The sequence below is a fragment of the Melanotaenia boesemani genome, chromosome 4 (genome assembly GCF_017639745.1).
Source record: "Melanotaenia boesemani isolate fMelBoe1 chromosome 4, fMelBoe1.pri, whole genome shotgun sequence".
NCBI lineage: Eukaryota > Metazoa > Chordata > Actinopteri > Atheriniformes > Melanotaeniidae > Melanotaenia > Melanotaenia boesemani.
In genome coordinates, this window is record NC_055685.1 from 16,014,016 (window position 1) to 16,029,953 (window position 15,938).

At 37.3% G+C, this 15,938-nt stretch overlaps 3 protein-coding genes across 3 annotated transcripts in view; 2 read left to right on the forward strand and 1 right to left on the reverse strand.

Moving 5' to 3' along the window:
- The window catches only part of LOC121638571 (PRELI domain-containing protein 1, mitochondrial-like), a 9,948-nt gene extending 2,003 nt beyond the window's left edge, over positions 1-7,945 (reverse strand). The window contains exons 1-5 of the mRNA XM_041983417.1: positions 7,796-7,945; positions 6,621-6,827; positions 5,743-5,968; positions 4,649-4,762; positions 3,630-3,708 (exon numbers count right to left, since the gene is read on the reverse strand). Of these exons, the coding sequence (XP_041839351.1) occupies positions 3,630-3,708; positions 4,649-4,762; positions 5,743-5,968; positions 6,621-6,712 (511 nt within the window). The 5' untranslated portion in view covers positions 6,713-6,827; positions 7,796-7,945. The remainder of the gene's footprint in view (positions 1-3,629; positions 3,709-4,648; positions 4,763-5,742; positions 5,969-6,620; positions 6,828-7,795) is intronic.
- A 265-nt stretch (positions 7,946-8,210) lies between these two features.
- ndufb6 (NADH:ubiquinone oxidoreductase subunit B) lies at positions 8,211-10,694 on the forward strand. Its single transcript, XM_041983418.1, has 4 exons — positions 8,211-8,480; positions 9,248-9,340; positions 10,356-10,400; positions 10,553-10,694. The coding sequence occupies exons 1-4, from the start codon at positions 8,301-8,303 to the stop codon at positions 10,616-10,618; spliced, it is 384 nt and encodes a 127-aa protein (XP_041839352.1). The 5' UTR covers positions 8,211-8,300; the 3' UTR covers positions 10,619-10,694.
- A 93-nt stretch (positions 10,695-10,787) lies between these two features.
- On the forward strand, positions 10,788-15,677 carry toporsa (topoisomerase I binding, arginine/serine-rich a). The gene is made up of 2 exons (XM_041983414.1): positions 10,788-11,237; positions 12,959-15,677. Exon 2 carries the CDS (start codon positions 12,962-12,964, stop codon positions 15,332-15,334), a length of 2,373 nt encoding a protein of 790 aa, XP_041839348.1. The 5' UTR covers positions 10,788-11,237; positions 12,959-12,961; the 3' UTR covers positions 15,335-15,677.
- The last annotated feature ends 261 nt before the right edge of the window (positions 15,678-15,938 follow it).

The window sequence follows — 15,938 nt, forward strand, 5'->3', positions numbered from 1 at the left end:
AGTTAAACTGCATCTCTTGTTCTCATTGTCTGTGTTCAGATGGGTTACCTGCATCACCTGTAGCCGAAGAATATATTGCAGTAAAACAAAAGTGAAGGGGAAACTAAGTTAGCCACTGAGACATTACTCAGTAAGTTGTGGACTGCCATCTTAAAGCCTGAATCTTTTGATCTTTGTTTTTTTTTTATATATTGCATAATCCACTGCTGCTAATCTGAATGCTTGTGTGCTCTTTTCTGAGTGAGCACTTTATACCCATGTCTGGAAGGGTGCTATATAGATAATGTGTTTATTGAAAGGAATGCTGCCCAATACTTTTTTATGTTTCATAATTTCATTTCCTCTTGTTGTTTCAATTCTCTGCAAATATGTTAAGTACTTTGTAACATAGTTGAGAAAGCTCTGTTTAATTAAAGCTTATTTTATTATCATATTTTGTGCGACATCCCTCAATCACTGACAACAATGTAAAAAAGCATCATGCCATAAATGATGAATAAATTCTATTTGGATAAGTTTTTATAACAAATTGTTTTAAATGTTTCCCAGTTTACCCACTTCCATTATTCAAATGTCACAGTAGCTTCGTGTATGAGCAGTGTTGGGCTAGTTACTGAAATAAGTACCTAGTTACAGTTACTAGTTACTTCATTTGAAAAGTACCTTACACCAAAAAGTAATGCATTACTGTTAAGTCACTTTTTAGTTACTTAAATAAAAGAACATTCTTTAAAATTCTCCCATTAATATCTTTATCATTTAATTACAGTTTTGTACGAAACATGATACAAACTCAAACACAAAGTAATTTTTAACACTAGTTTATTTAAGTCAGGCCAGCAGATTATAAGATATCTAAAAATAGAAATAAAATGTAGGCTAATATAACAGCTGCTAAAAAATTAAATCTGTGCTGCATTTTGAGCCCTCCAATGCACAATGCATATTTATCCTATTCTTTATTATATATTTATATTTATATATTTCCTTAGTTTGTGGGCATTGTCTCTGTCTCTCTGTCAAGTGGAGTTGTGCATGCATGTGTGGGTAAGAGTGTGCTGGTTCGAACGCCCACGGTAACCAAGGTAACGGGGTTGTAGACACTAGTTCCTGAAAAAAGGACTGTTGCGTTCAAGTTTCCCGTTCTGCATCTAGGAGTTATTGCTTTATAGACAGATGTGAGAAAAACAGGAGGGCTTCACAAAAGGGAGCAGAGGAAGCCCAAGTAAGCAACTACACTTAATAAAACAGGACCAAAAACCCTCAACCCACGACTGATGATATTTACAAGCGACTGCAGAGAAAAAAAACCTAACAAGCAGAATTTGCAACACTGCTCATGTGGAGCTGCATCCCCGCTGTAAACAGGAAGAAGCTCACAGCTGCTGGCCAAAATTTATTCATTTAGTAGTTACGGACGAACACACCATATGGTAATAGTAACTCAGTAATTTTATTTAAAGAGTAATGCATTAGAGTATTAGTAACTGACAAAAGTAACGTGGTTACAGTAACACGTTACTAATAATGCATTACTACCCAACACTGTGTAAGAGCATGATTATTGTCAAAACAGATGAACAAATAGGTAACAACAAACAAAAGCACAATAACAATCCCAGACTTTTTAAATTGAAGTAAATAGCAGTAAAGTTAAGTGACCCTTTGTGAAGTGTTAAAAAATGCACAACTTAAGAAAATATTCATGTTGACTATTGATAAAAGAAAAATTAACACGTTACAAGGACAGATTTAATCTATTCTCAAATATGCATTATGTTTGGGTCAGCTAAGCAATCAGTCATCTACTCCCAACAACACTACTGCTACTTATATGAAGCAAAAAAGGGGGAATTTCACAACCCCAGCTACAGCCTACTGTGTGAGGCTCATGAATGGTATCATGTGACACCCCTGGGCTAAGGCCAGGGGTGTCAGATAAATGCCCCCCTCCTAACATACTTACCACAACGCTCAGCCTGATGCCAATTCCTGCAGTGCCATCAACAAAGGGGCAATTGGACAGAACCACAAGAATAGGAGAACGCCCTTTTAGACAACAGTATGCTGCATCAGCACAACGTACAGTTTCTAATACAACACTACCAAACAGGGCTTCCCGTGATTCAAATTAACTTTTGAACAAAAAAGAAAACTTAAACAAAAACAAAGAAAAACATTCAGTTACGTAAAAAATAAAGTACACTGTCTTTGCAATTACACTTTGATCATATAAAGTTAATGACAATACAATCTGAAAACTACTGGATAGCATGTTTGCAAGAGTTGTTAGGAAGGAGAAAGTCACTTGATTTTTATTAGGCCAAAGTGAAGATCTTTGGCCATAATGAACAATGCTTATTAATAGTCATTTAGTCAACTATGAACTCCTCTGTATACCATACTATTCTAGAGTCAAATGTGAGACAATCTGTTCAAATATCCAACAAAATGGCTGAAAAGAGAAAGAATCCAGGTGTTGCAATGGTCCAGTCACAGTACAGGCTTCAAAGCTATTTTAAAGCTGTTGTAGGACCTCAAGAGAACTTTGAATAATTCAAACTCACAAACTTCAATGAACTGAACCAACATAATGAAGAGTACCGTAGGTCAAATTTTTGTCACAACAATGCGAGAGACTGATAACATCATCCAGAAAAGAGTAGCTTCAGGTTTCTGTTCTTAGATGTGGTTCTATGAGCTGTTAAAGACGCACTATGTGACTTTCCAACCTTAAAACTCTGCGTTCCTGACTCGTTTGATGGTACAGTGACATCTATAATTTGCATTTCTGAAGCCACCACTGCCCAGCAGCATCCCGAGGCTGAGAAACCATACTCTACAGCTTTTGTTTCAGGGATGCCAAATTTCACTTTGGCACCACGTCATAGGATATAAACACACCGGCTGTTTTGAACGTGCACCGCGGCTGATTCAGCAAAGAAACGCAAGAAGACATCATCGAAGGAAGAAAGGAAAAGAAAGAGAGAAAAGGGACAGAGCAAGAGATAAAGTCAAGATAAGACACTCTGTTACTGGCTGCAGGGAACTCACAGTACAGGTAGGATGCAAGATTGATGCCATATTAACCCTTGTCGCTGAGAAAAATCTGTAAAAGTTCTGTGGTGCATCTTTAATTCATTGAGTACGCTTAGTTTTTTAGACACAGACTCTGCATTCAGGTTTAGTGTTTGTTAAATAAATGCCAACCCTGTGTAATATATGGCATGTGTTGTTGTCCATCTAAAGCTGTATTTATTACATTATAAGACCTGGTAAAAACCAGAGGATTTTTTTTTTTATATTCTAATATCTAACACCTCAGAAATGAAAAAGGCTATACTTTCTTCATTACATGATTATATAACAAAAGCAACCTTCTTAGATTTGTGAAAGGTAAATAATTCATTATGGCTGGATTATAGTCATATTTCTACTCACTCCTCCCAGCTTCTGATGATTAGGTGAAACACTAAGTCTCAATATGTCCATTTTGATTTGTTTCTTTGTATTTCTTATTTTCTGACACTAAATGGCTGCTAGTAAACTTTTGTGTTCCCTCCTTGCACTACTGTCCTGTTTCTCTCGTCTCTAGAACACACTTGTAGTGACAGGTGACGTAAACATACCCTGTAGGTTGGACAGCGCATATTCCAGCCCCTTCATGGTCTTTGTCTGGTTGCTCTTAAAGCGGGCCAGTCCAAACTCCTGGGGAAAAAAACACCTTTCATGTAAAGGATATCTGGAAAACAACACAAGCTAACAATCATGCCTCCCCCTGTATGTGGAGATATAACATCAAGCCTGGCATATCCCATATCTAAAAATGGAAGTTTTAGGCTGACATATTTTTGGCACTAATTTCACTTCTCCACTCAAATTTCACACTTCCATATTCTCTGCATTTGCATACATCTCCAACCAACCGTCATAGAGGTCGACGATGACTGGGACACTCAAAAGTGCTCTCAGAGTGTCCCTCTTCGTACCAAAGACTGCATTTTCCTTTGGATAATAATCCCATAATTAAACAGAAATGGTCCACAAAGGGATGTTTGTCTGTTCAGTGTTGTATGTATCACCTTCTTGTCTATATATGGTAATGTTTGGCTCCAAAAATACCAAGATGACAATGGCAAGCACTGGAGCTTTAAAACAACACTTTTCAAACCAATATTAGGGGTATCGATGGTTGTAACTACTTCTCATTCTCTAACTGGACTGTACCAGATAAAATCTACAAACTACAACAACATCAATATGAAAACTTATCCAAGAAGGAATATTTTACTTGCAATACATTTTACAGTCAGGTAGCAGTTTGCTAGAGTCCAGTTTTTATACACTGATATTCTGCAGTATATTATGGCAATCAAACTGTCTTCACAGAGCTCACAAGTGAGCCCTGCTGGTCATTTTTAGAAGAGCATGTGGTTTTCTGACACAGAAGCAACTTTGACTGAATTGTGACTTTACTGTCTGAAAACAGCAACAACCGTTGGCTGATTCACTTACATTTCACTGTCAAGACTTAATATAAAAAAGAATATAATAATAAAAGTGTCAATCAAGCTGCCTTAATGTATATCCCACTCTTGACAGCTGATTAAAGTACATTTTCTTACTGCAATCAAGAGGACAAACGTACCTGAATAGGTTTGGAAAACCCGTATATGCTTGAGGATATCCAAGCCTCACGTTTCAGTTGTGTAGCTCCTGGCTGCCCCGCTGAATCTTGGAAAACACAACGCTCTTCTACAGACTGATTGCAGAGAGAAAAGAGACAGCAGGTTGCAATAGAGCACTTTAAAGTGAAACTGATTTATTATAGCATGAAAGCACAGGATTTAATTAGGATTTTGTCTCTCTTGATGGTTTTAGGACACAAAGCGAGACAATCCTTACCCAAGAAGGTATCCAAACTCACATATGGACAAAAAAGGGTTGTTAAAGTTTGGTGTCTATAACCAACCCTTGCACCAACTCCACTATTTAACTACTAGATTTAAAGGGTCATAATTCTATTAAAAGCAGAGCCTTTACTCTACGCAGAAATAAGAAATGTTTGATCTCAGGATTTAATTTCTAACCACTGCTCCATATAGCCACTCTTATGATTCTACCTTTTCCTTCACTCTCATTGGCTAGACTTGTTGGTTCGTCTGCATTGTACTTCAAACTACAGATTAAAAACACAGAATTATAATCTTTCCTAAAGTAATATGTAGCCTTCAGAAGCCAGAGTATGAATTTCACAACACCTAAAAGCTGCATAACGCATATGTTATGTCAAGGTCCTCCTTCCTTGGAGGATTATTACATTTGAACAGCCCTGAAGCACTCGCTGTCTTTGAAGATCAGGCCGACTTAATACTTCTATGAATTAATGCTTCAATGCTCCACCTGACAGCACTACGCAGGGAGCAAAGCTCGGTCTGTGAGCGCAGCATGGAATATCAAGCACAAATATAAATCATGACAAAAGCAGAAGCAAATATATTCTTTTCTTTCCTATACAACTACGGTGACATAAGAATTTCAATAGATGGCCTGAGGGAACTGTAAAAAATCACTTTCACTCTTAAAGAAACTAATGGAGAAGGATATTTCGGTTAAAATATTCCAAAAAGTCAAATAAATTAAACCTCCAAAGACAATTGATCATGCACAGACTTCATGTTAATTGTGATGCAGCTTAGACTAGATGAAAAGCAGCAAGGCAGAGAGAATAAAAGCCCTCACCATGAGAGTTGTGTGGTTCAGGTTCCAGGTATAGGTGATCAAGCTCCTGTTGACGGGATCCACGATGGAGTCTTCGATGATGTAAACAGAGCGCGACATGCCAGCAGGAAAGAACCGCTCTGCCCAGCGAGGTAACCGATTGGTCTTCATCAGGAGGCGTCTGGAGAGGAGCCGGTGGTCCGTAGTCACCTCTCGGTACACGACGTCCTCGGTGAGAACATGGGTGCTGGTTGACACACAAATGCATACATTAGCTAGATGGTTTGCTTTCAGATCTTTTTGACATAATATAATGTTTGTGTTTCAACAGTAATTCATAATGAAATTGTAAATTTAAATAAGAAAAAACGTAATAACTTAAATCACTTTACAGATCAGCTCAATGTTTGTGAAGCACTAACATTCTCAACTTCCTCATTTAGCTATAAAGAACGAAACAAATAATCACTTGACTATTTGGACAAGATTAACTTAGTTTTACTTCTCTGATGTTCTTTCTCAGTTCTGTCTTTACAACACACTATGAGTGCAGAAAGGTTGAGAGGGTCTGTAATCATGCCAGTACAAAAAACTACATTTAATAAATAGTGAAAGTAAATAAAATAAATGCATAAGCAAAGGGTCAGCAAGGCCTTACATCTTCAACCAATACATGTCACCTAAATCAGAATAAATTATCATAGGACTCAATATTTCAATTATTATTTAAAAAAAAGTTATTGTGAATATCAGTACAATACTACACCTTTACTGTAAACCACAACTGTCAGCCTCAATTGACAATTGAGCCAATGTGCTAATCTGCCTAAAAATGTTTAATATTACTTTCAGACTGTGCAGACTTTTGACAGCCACTAAAAGTATTAAAATAAGCGTACCTGAATGGGTTAGGGTATCTCTGCCAGAAAGCAGACAGAACATGGTCCCACGTACTCTTGATTTCTGTGTTACTACAAAAATACTTGACCATTTTTCTTGCACCAATGTGCACAATGACCTGAATCTCGAAACCTGAGGTTTCTTGGTGTGATTGTATAAAATGATGAAATCTTGGATGCTGACTCCATCCAAAATCTGGGAGAGTCCTGCAAAAGTGAGTGGAGGCATCATCAGCACAAGCAACAAATGCACAAAACAAAACATAATTGAATAATAAATTTACTTGCTTCTTATCCATATTTAAAGATATAAATCTGCTAAAAACTGTGCTGCAGCTGTGGGTAGTGTTGCATATCAGTTTGTAGGTCTGCCATATGGCAAGGTATTTTTTTCATAATTTGTGAGCCAGTTAATTTGATTGATTTCTAATTTACTGGGAATGTCACACAAACCGCTGATAATTTGGATCTTACACAAGACATGTGACCTTGAGATCTGATTTAGTGTTATTTGATCAGTGGTCTCTGTTTTATGGGGGGGGGGGGGGGGGTATGTCCGTTTTTAAATCCGTTGTGCTATACAAATATATAAATATATAAATTTTGATGTTTATAAAGATTATCATCAATACACGTGCTTAACAGTGAAGTTGGTTTTAATTTATGTTTGTGAAAGCTTTCAAAATAATACATTTACTGAAATATGTTGTGCTCTTGATGTGATCTGTGTGGATACTTTAGGACTTTTCAGAAATACCCCATTTTAAAAACGGCATCATTAAGTAAATTATGAAAATCTTTAGGATAATATCACGTCGTGTTTTTAAATTCTTCGCTAAATCTACAGTAGCTACCATTTCTTAATATAAGCTAGTTTCTTACATAGTAACTACACAAGTCAAACGATAACTTGTTCTGAACTCGGAATGCTATTAAAATGCGCTCCTTGTATAGCTAATATTGCTAGCTACTCTTGGTTGATTTGGCCAGATAATCAACAGGTTTGTATCTAACGTCGATAACGATAGTAAAAAGCCAGTTTAATACTCAGGTACAGTCCAGTCAGAACTGTGCTACCACAAACGTACTGTGAGCAAGGTTAATTAAATTTAGCTTAGCTAGCCTTAGCGGTAAGATGACTAACAAAAGATTGACACGGTCTTGAAAAGTCTTACCTGTAAATACGCTTAATAAAATGCTATGCTGCCAAATATCAGTTTGCTGACCACTGGTTGAGCATCAGGCCCACAAATTAACTAATGTTAGCTAACTGGAGACATAATGTTAACTGACAGAACACACAACAGCTGGTTCATCCGAGTGCTCGTCAGAACATACTACTTCCGGTTAGCATTTCAAAGCAAAGACCGTATTTACAATTGTCCATGTTGCACCACATCCTACTACCTTTAAATTAATAGACACACGAATGAATGAATGAATAAATAAATAAATAAATAAATAAATAAATAAATAAATAAATAAATAAATAAATAAATAAATAAATAAATAAAGTGTAAATTATTTTCCAGTAGATGGCGCGCTACAAATCGTCTAACCGTTTAAACGGATCACGTTTTCTCCTTTTCCTCTTCTTCGTTGGTGCACTTTTCTGCATAGGAAAGTGTCCTCCATGGTGTCATTGTAGGTCTGCTGAGGTTGAGTGTTCAGATATTAGCAATGTCTGGCTACACACCAGACGAGAAGCTCCGTTTCGAGCAAATAGTAAAACTCCGGAGGCAGTGGCTGAAGGACCAGGAGCTTAGTCCGAGGGAGCCCGTGATACAAGCTAAACCTCCAGGGCCCGTTGCTAAGTTTTGGGCTAGCTTTTTGGAGCCGAAGAGCCTGTGGAGGCTTTACGTGAGTCTCCATTCTTAGTTAGCCTTAGCTAGGCTAGGTAGCAAAACAAGTGGGTATGATAGAGCGAACTTTTGGTTTTCACATTGCAAGTTGTACAATTGCCCACTTGATGCGTCGATGTATTAACAGAAAACATGTTAAATGGGTTACTTACCCCTTCAGTGTCACAGATAAACTATCTTCGCGTCATTATCAAGTGTCAATATATTATGGCTGACTTCATACATATCAGAGAGGATTTATACCACGATACATCAGTATGAAAAACTTCAGACAAAAGGGATTGTAATGACCCCTTATAACTATAATGCAACCTGGATGAGATGCATCATTTTAATCCTCATATTTTCCTTAGATAAGAATTTCTTAATATTATGGATTAATCTCCTTGTGAAATTATTTTTTGGAAATTATCTGTTGTTTCACACTTTTTTTCATAGTAAGCGACACGATTTGAAGAGATTGAGGTATATTAATGGTTATATGACAATCATCATCATAAGGACCTTGATTTAAGTTATTTATTATCCAGCAATTTCAAATGTTACATATTGAAAAGAATTTTTTTTCATATCACTATAATCAAAAATTGTTTTGAACAATATTTGCATTAATGATTATCCTCTAGAAAGCAAGCTGAAAGTTGTATTATTATTATTATTATTATTTTTATTGTTATTATTAATGTTGCTATCTTTTTGAAGCTATCATTAAGAATACTTTGGTTCATTAATGGTTTCTCTTTTTTATTATCTATTTCCTGGCAGACCTACAAAGCATACAGAGGTGGAGTGTTCACATTAACTCGACTGCTGATACCTGCCTGGATTGTTCACTACTGTGTGAAATATCACGTTGCTGTAAGTTTCCAGACATGCTTAGCAGTATTTGTGACATGTTATTCAATTTAGAACTTGCTAACGTGCACCCACACAATCACATACAATTGTTTTCTTACTTCTCCTGCCATAGATCAGTTAATACCCTAGAAAGTATTCACCTAAATACTGTAGCTTAGGAGGAAGAGCAGTTGTCTGCCAGCCTGATAGTTGGTGGATCGATTGCAGGCTTCCCCTGATGACATACGGAACTGTCCTTGGACAAGACACTGAACCCCACTTAGCCTCCGGATGTGCCTATCAGGGTGTGAATGACTGTGAGAGAGCAAGCATTTAGCATATAACAATAGAAGTGCTGTATGAGTATGTGCGTGAATAGGAATAGGTGAAGTATAAAGCGCTTTGAGTGGTCACCATGACTAGATAAGCATTATATAAGTTCAGTCCATTAACCATTTAAATTCTGTTCAAACAACCTTAAGACTTTGATGTGACTGTTTTGTCAATGAGTGAATAATGTGTGGCAAATATCAAATGAATATTGTTTCTTATCATTCCAACTCACAAATATATGGTTTATAATGCATGAGGTAGCATTCAGATCAATGTCTGAATCCATTGTTTTGAGACTGTCACAACAGAACCTTAGTGGGGAATACTGTTCCAAGTGAAAATCCTCAACCATGACATTGACTACTCACTCCTAGCATATATAAACACCATATGTTAATGGTAAGAAAGTTGAATTTTTGTTGGATGGAGTCTTTTGCTGTGTAGTTTTGTTTGTTTTGGTTTGATTTTTCGGAAGTGTACAGTGAACAGCTAAGTAGGATAACCTGCAAAGATTCAGGGAGATGGAAAAGGATATACAGCATGGATTTTATTCAATGTTTTCTGATTATTCTCATGTATTTGACGGAAATGTACCATTTGTTTGTTAATTTATGCAGCTTCAGCTTAGAAATGGAAAGTCCATCATCTGAAAGTGTATTGGCCAGTAAAAAATACTAAATAACAATCTAATTTTGCCCCACAGCAAAGACCATATGGTGTTGTAGAACTGAAACCCAAGTTGTTCCCAGTAAGTATGATTAATTTATTAATGACAAATGTAACATTATACCATATTCCACATAATCACTATAGCAAGTGGTTTGGTTTAACAGTTGGATGCTCCTACACCAATCTTATAGAATTAATCTGAGATGTTCTCCCCCCTTTCATTGCGCTTAGGGTGACACCATTCTGGAGACGGGGGAGGTTGTTCCAGATCTCCCTGAGACCCATGGCCATCACTGAAGTTGAAATATTTCAGTCTTTTCTTTGAGTTTCTCTTGTAAAAACTATGTATATTCCATTAAAATATTACAAAGTCTGTTATGATTAAGAGGCTTTATATTGGTCAAGTTTTTTTTCCCCATGAAGTGCTGCCAACAAGTATTTTAGATTCAATACACAATCTTTTTTTTAGGTTTCCAAACAGATTGAACTACATAATAACAATAATAATATCTATATGCATACTAATTTATATGTTAACAAAGCCTTTGATTTTTTTTTTTTTTTTTTTGGTTAGAGGTACTTCAGAGGTACTCCAGTATGTAATACTAGAACTGTCATTTTGCATTAATGTAAACAGAAAACTTACGTGTTTTTAACCCCTACTTTAAATTTTACGGAATCCGTCGAAAAACTGTCAGGGCGGAAATGGTTTTTTTTTCCTCGCTCCATTAAGATCTGTCATGGCGAAGGGCGGAAGTTGTTCCTCAAAAGCTCCAACGTACGTTATGAAATGTAACGGAAGGTATTCAGGTTAACAGTTGTACGGAAATGACAATTCTATAAAAACGACTGACATTCTTAAAGAGGGCAAAATGAGATTATTTGTCAGCTACATTCGTGTTTGAGGAACTCACAGGTAAACACTTAACAACTTTTCTCTTGTGTCCAGACTAGCCACAAGCTTTCTGGCTAAACTTTAGCTACTACATGCTAGCCAACTCGGCTATCTTGCTAACTAACGCTAACCAAGTTCACCTGCTTTTAAACTACAATTTACGGTCATAAGTTAGCTAGCATCAATGTTCATAAGGCAAGATAGTAAAAATATTTAAGTTTTTAATACATATCTGACAAGCATTGAATTCCTGGTATTTTACACTATTAATGACTCATTGCTGTGAGAAGCTAGTGTATTAGCTTACACTATAAAGGCAACTAAACTGTCACAAAACGTGCGGGAACAACATCCATTGGTATCTGTTTAGAAACTAATTTCACTTCGATGTATTTTCTTTATTTTGACGTATCTGTTGAAATTAGAAAGATGGAAAAACACGTATTCAGTGTAATATTTAAAACTGGCGCTGATCGTCCCACTGGTTATATATGGTTGACAGCCATATTTGCACATACGGTATTAAACTGCCCTTCGTGATGACTAATTTCTATGCTATATCTGTTTTCTGCATCTTTATCATAACATTTTTATGCTGTTATTACAAAAAAGATTGCCATGTACACAGAGTATGGACACCTGTATTTTTCCACATTTGAGGAAATACGTGTAACAGTATTTTATCTTGTCTTTTAGATCTCTCTCTCAAACTTTGTTCTTAAACCGTTTCAGTTAAAGAGACAGGAACTAGAAGGAATAGTTTTAATTCTATGAAAAGAAGAGTGGCATCATCTGTTTGTGTTGTGTGATGCGCGCTTGGGTGTGTGTGTGTGTGTGTGTGTGTGTGTGAATGTGTGTGATTTCAAATGTAAAGTAGATAGCATTTGCATTATTCTACTCTTAGATTTTTAATATATGTTTTTACACTGTAAAGCACTTTGTATTGCATGACAATGTATGAAAAGGGCTATACAAATAAAGTTTGAATTGAATTGAATTGAAGACTAGCTTGAATGGCAAGCATAACCTCTTATAGTACCAACGTGTCCTCTGTGGGTGGGTTCAACAAGAAACTACATTCTTGAGTGGTCCAAGAACAAAGCTGAGTGTCCACATTCAAACTACATTATATTACATATTTCTATTTACCTACAGGCTGTGCCAAATATAACAAAATATCTTATTATAGTTCAGACTTGTGCAAATCTGCATCTGTGCAACTATTCATGTGTTATATTATGTGGCATATTTGCTGTATTTGGTTGCATTAGATTGTACTGGTTAGTGATAGCTCTGTTAAATGATAGTATTTTACATTTTGAGTTAATAGCTCCATCTGTTATTTGGTAGAATTGGAAAAACTTAATACAAAAACATCTGCAGTGCAAGCACCGATGTTAATGTGGCAAAGATGGAACACCTTTTATTAGTAGTAATATTACCTTTGGATATTTATGCCATTGAATTTTTTTAATTTTTTTTATGAGTCTACAGAAAACATAATGTGGCTGCGATGTTAAATGAATACAGGCAACATAGACATAAAAGTGGTAAACTGTTCAAAAAAAAAAAAAAAAAAAAGGAGAAAAATAAACAAAGAAATCTCTTTAAGAAGACCAGATGTTGATGATATTTCCCTTTTCTCCTTTTATCTCTTCCAGAAAATGTTTTGAGAATTTTTGGGGTAAGAGGGAAAAGTTGGTAAATGGCTCAATTTTACTTATTTCTTTTCTCCATGTCAGATCATGTCAGCAATCAAGATTGCCCTGCAGCAGAGCCAGACGAGTGGCAAAAGAAAAAACTGTGGAGCAATGTCTGCAGAGGTGTCCCCAGACTCCAAGTGTCCCATCTGTCTGGACATATTCCACGATATTTCTTATGTGAACCGCTGCCTGCACAAGTTCTGTTTCCGCTGTATTCTTGAGTGGTCCAAGAACAAAGCTGAGTGTCCACTATGCAAACAGCCATTTAATTCAATCTATCACAGTATAAAATCAGATGAAGACTTTCAGAAGTATGAACTGAAACAGCATGTGGACAATTCTTCTTTTGGGTATTTTGAGGGAGTGCGATTTAGATATCGCACAACTCTAACTGGAGTACATCGACAGGTGCGTGGAAGGACCTCTCCACCTCCAGACAATGGGGTAATGTTTGAAGCCTCAACAAATCCTACCCAGCAGCGGCAAGATCGCTATATTCGACGCATGATGATGAGGTTGGCTGCCAAGAGAAGAGCTGCAAGTGAAGGCAGAGCGGTGGCTAATGTTAGAGAGCAAGAGATGATCAACTTCAGGAGAGAGCTGTACCGTCGGGGAGTGCGAATTAGGAATGTTCAGGATGGTGGCCGTTCCCGTGACACCTCTGCTGAGTTCTATCGAAGGAATCCTGCTTGCCTGCATAGACTTGTCCCATGGCTGAAAAGAGAACTTGTTGTGCTATATGGGGCCCATGGCTCTTTGGTCAACATAGTTCAACACATCATCATGTCACGCATTACGTGCTATGATATGGAAGATGGAGCTATTCAGGAAGAGCTCAGGCCGTTCCTCCAAGGTCGAACAGAACACTTTCTGCATGAATTCATCAGTTTTGCAAAATCTCCCTTTAATATGGAGGCTTATGACCAGCATGCTGTTTATGACTGCCCAGCCCCTTCCTCAAATGAAGGCAGCAGTTCAAACTCGTCTGTAATTGCTATTTCAGAAGATGAGAACTCAGTTGAGATGGACCATCCCATAGAATCCTCTTCTGCTCTGAGCTACTCTGTTTGGGATGACGAGACGCCTGGGCCGTCATATTCTACTACAGCGGAGCAGGGCAGGACTGAGCATCTGTCAGTCCTGGACACAGACTCAGATAGCAGTTCAGAGGAAGAAAGGCGAGAGCTGGATTCTTCTCCACAGCAAATGAGTTCACATAACCAAACAGACATGACTCAGGTTGACAGTAAAAATGTAGATTGCACATCTTCTGACAATGACTGTGTTATTGTAGGATTTATTAAGCCGACAGTAGAGAGGACTCCCGAGCTGGTTCAGCTCTCCTCTGACTCTGATGAATCTTCCAGTGAAGACACTAAAGAATTTCCTCGTCAACCTCAACACATCCGTTTCACCAGTTGTAGCCCTGCAGCTTCACGGAGTAGCAATTCCAGTAGGGCTGGACAATCAGAAAATGTAGAAACAGATAACCATCATCAGTTAAATTTAAGAGAACAAAATAACTCTTCATTATCTAGCAGGCACAAGACATCCAACAAGACAGAAAACATAGATGGATTTCGGGAGAGGCACAAATCAAAGGACAGAGACCACCGGAGGAAGAAAAAGAAGTCAAAAAGTAGAGACCGCAGAAGCCCAGTGATCTCCCACAGCAGTGTGAGCTCTCGTTCCACTGAGAGAGGTTATTCTTTCTCCAGAGGCAGAGCATTCTCAAAACATGACAGGAATTATGAAAGAAGGGATAGTGATCATAGCTATCAGTCATATAGCCATTATAGGCGAGAGAGAAATGGCAGTGTTACACATTACACACAAAGGCAGTCCTACTATTACAGCAGCCACAAGTACTCTGATTTGCGCTTGCGCTCTCGCTCCAGGAGCCGCAGCAGGGACTCGCAAAGAAGAGACAGAAGGCGTTCTCGATCGAGAACTTATTCCAGCAGTTGCTCTCCATCAGCAAAAAGGGAATGTCATCAAGACAAGCCTGGAGGGAAAAGAAAATACAAAACAAGACATTTGGAGGAGCCATCCACAAAAATACACTCAAGCCCGTATAGAGAAGGTGACTCCATGTCATTAACAAAACATAAGAAAAGAAAGAAAGAAAAGCGCCATAAAAAATCCCGAGAGAGGTCAAAAAAGACCAGCATGGAACTTGTCGATGAGGAAAGAGCACATGAGCGAAGCAAACATCACCATAAAAAAAAGAAACACAAGAAGAAAAGCAAACGGCGCAGAAGTGTTGAACACAAGGAGAAAGGCTCACCCGCTGTCATTACCATTGATAGTGACAGTGATTGTTTAGCTAATGACAGCCAGTGCAATGGCACAAAAAGAGAAGACGTCATCAAGAATGCCACTGATGACCAAGTTGACCACCTCCATCCAGACTAATCGTCCTAACCATTTTGATGGATTAATCTTTTTCTGCAGTAAACCGGCCAAGAGTATTTTAGATGATGCCCAGACCTTGAAGGACATTGTCAATACACATTTGCGTTTAAATTTCACTTTTTTTTTTTTTGTTTGTTTTGTTTTTGTTTTAAAGAAATATTACATGGGTCACCAGTGTATGTTACAAGCATAGATGCCAATAATGATCTAGATGGAGGGTCACTAATTGTTAACGACCATGTAATGTAATGTTGATCATACAACATTTTGTCCTCAGGGATAATATTAATTGCATTCTTTTTTTTTTCCAATGCTTTTGTATTAAAATTTATTCAAGAAATAATGCAATGGGTGTGTGTGTCTAATTTTGCTCATGCCCTTTTTGAATTTTTTTTTTATCAAGTCAGAAAATTATTGATCATATGAAATCTGATTATAAGATGCCTTGCATAAGCAGATGTATTCATAAGGTTAATGTTGAGGGGGATGGGACATAATGTGTGCCAAACTGATCACTGAGCTTATGCAGTATATATGAAAATATTAATAATGGATTGTGAATTGTTAATTTAGTGTTTAATAGACAATCTTAAAAAACTGGTAT

Excerpts from the sequence above, each read along its gene's own strand:
- toporsa (XM_041983414.1), top strand. The coding sequence starts at position 12,962 with ATGTCAGCAATCAAGATTGCCCTGCAGCAGAGCCAGACGAGTGGCAAA.
- ndufb6 (XM_041983418.1), top strand. The coding sequence starts at position 8,301 with ATGTCTGGCTACACACCAGACGAGAAGCTCCGTTTCGAGCAAATAGTA. Across the intron at positions 8,481-9,247 it reads AGAGCCTGTGGAGGCTTTAC|ACCTACAAAGCATACAGAGG; the intron begins GTGAGTCTCCAT and ends ATTTCCTGGCAG. Across the intron at positions 9,341-10,355 it reads GTGTGAAATATCACGTTGCT|CAAAGACCATATGGTGTTGT; the intron begins GTAAGTTTCCAG and ends TTTGCCCCACAG.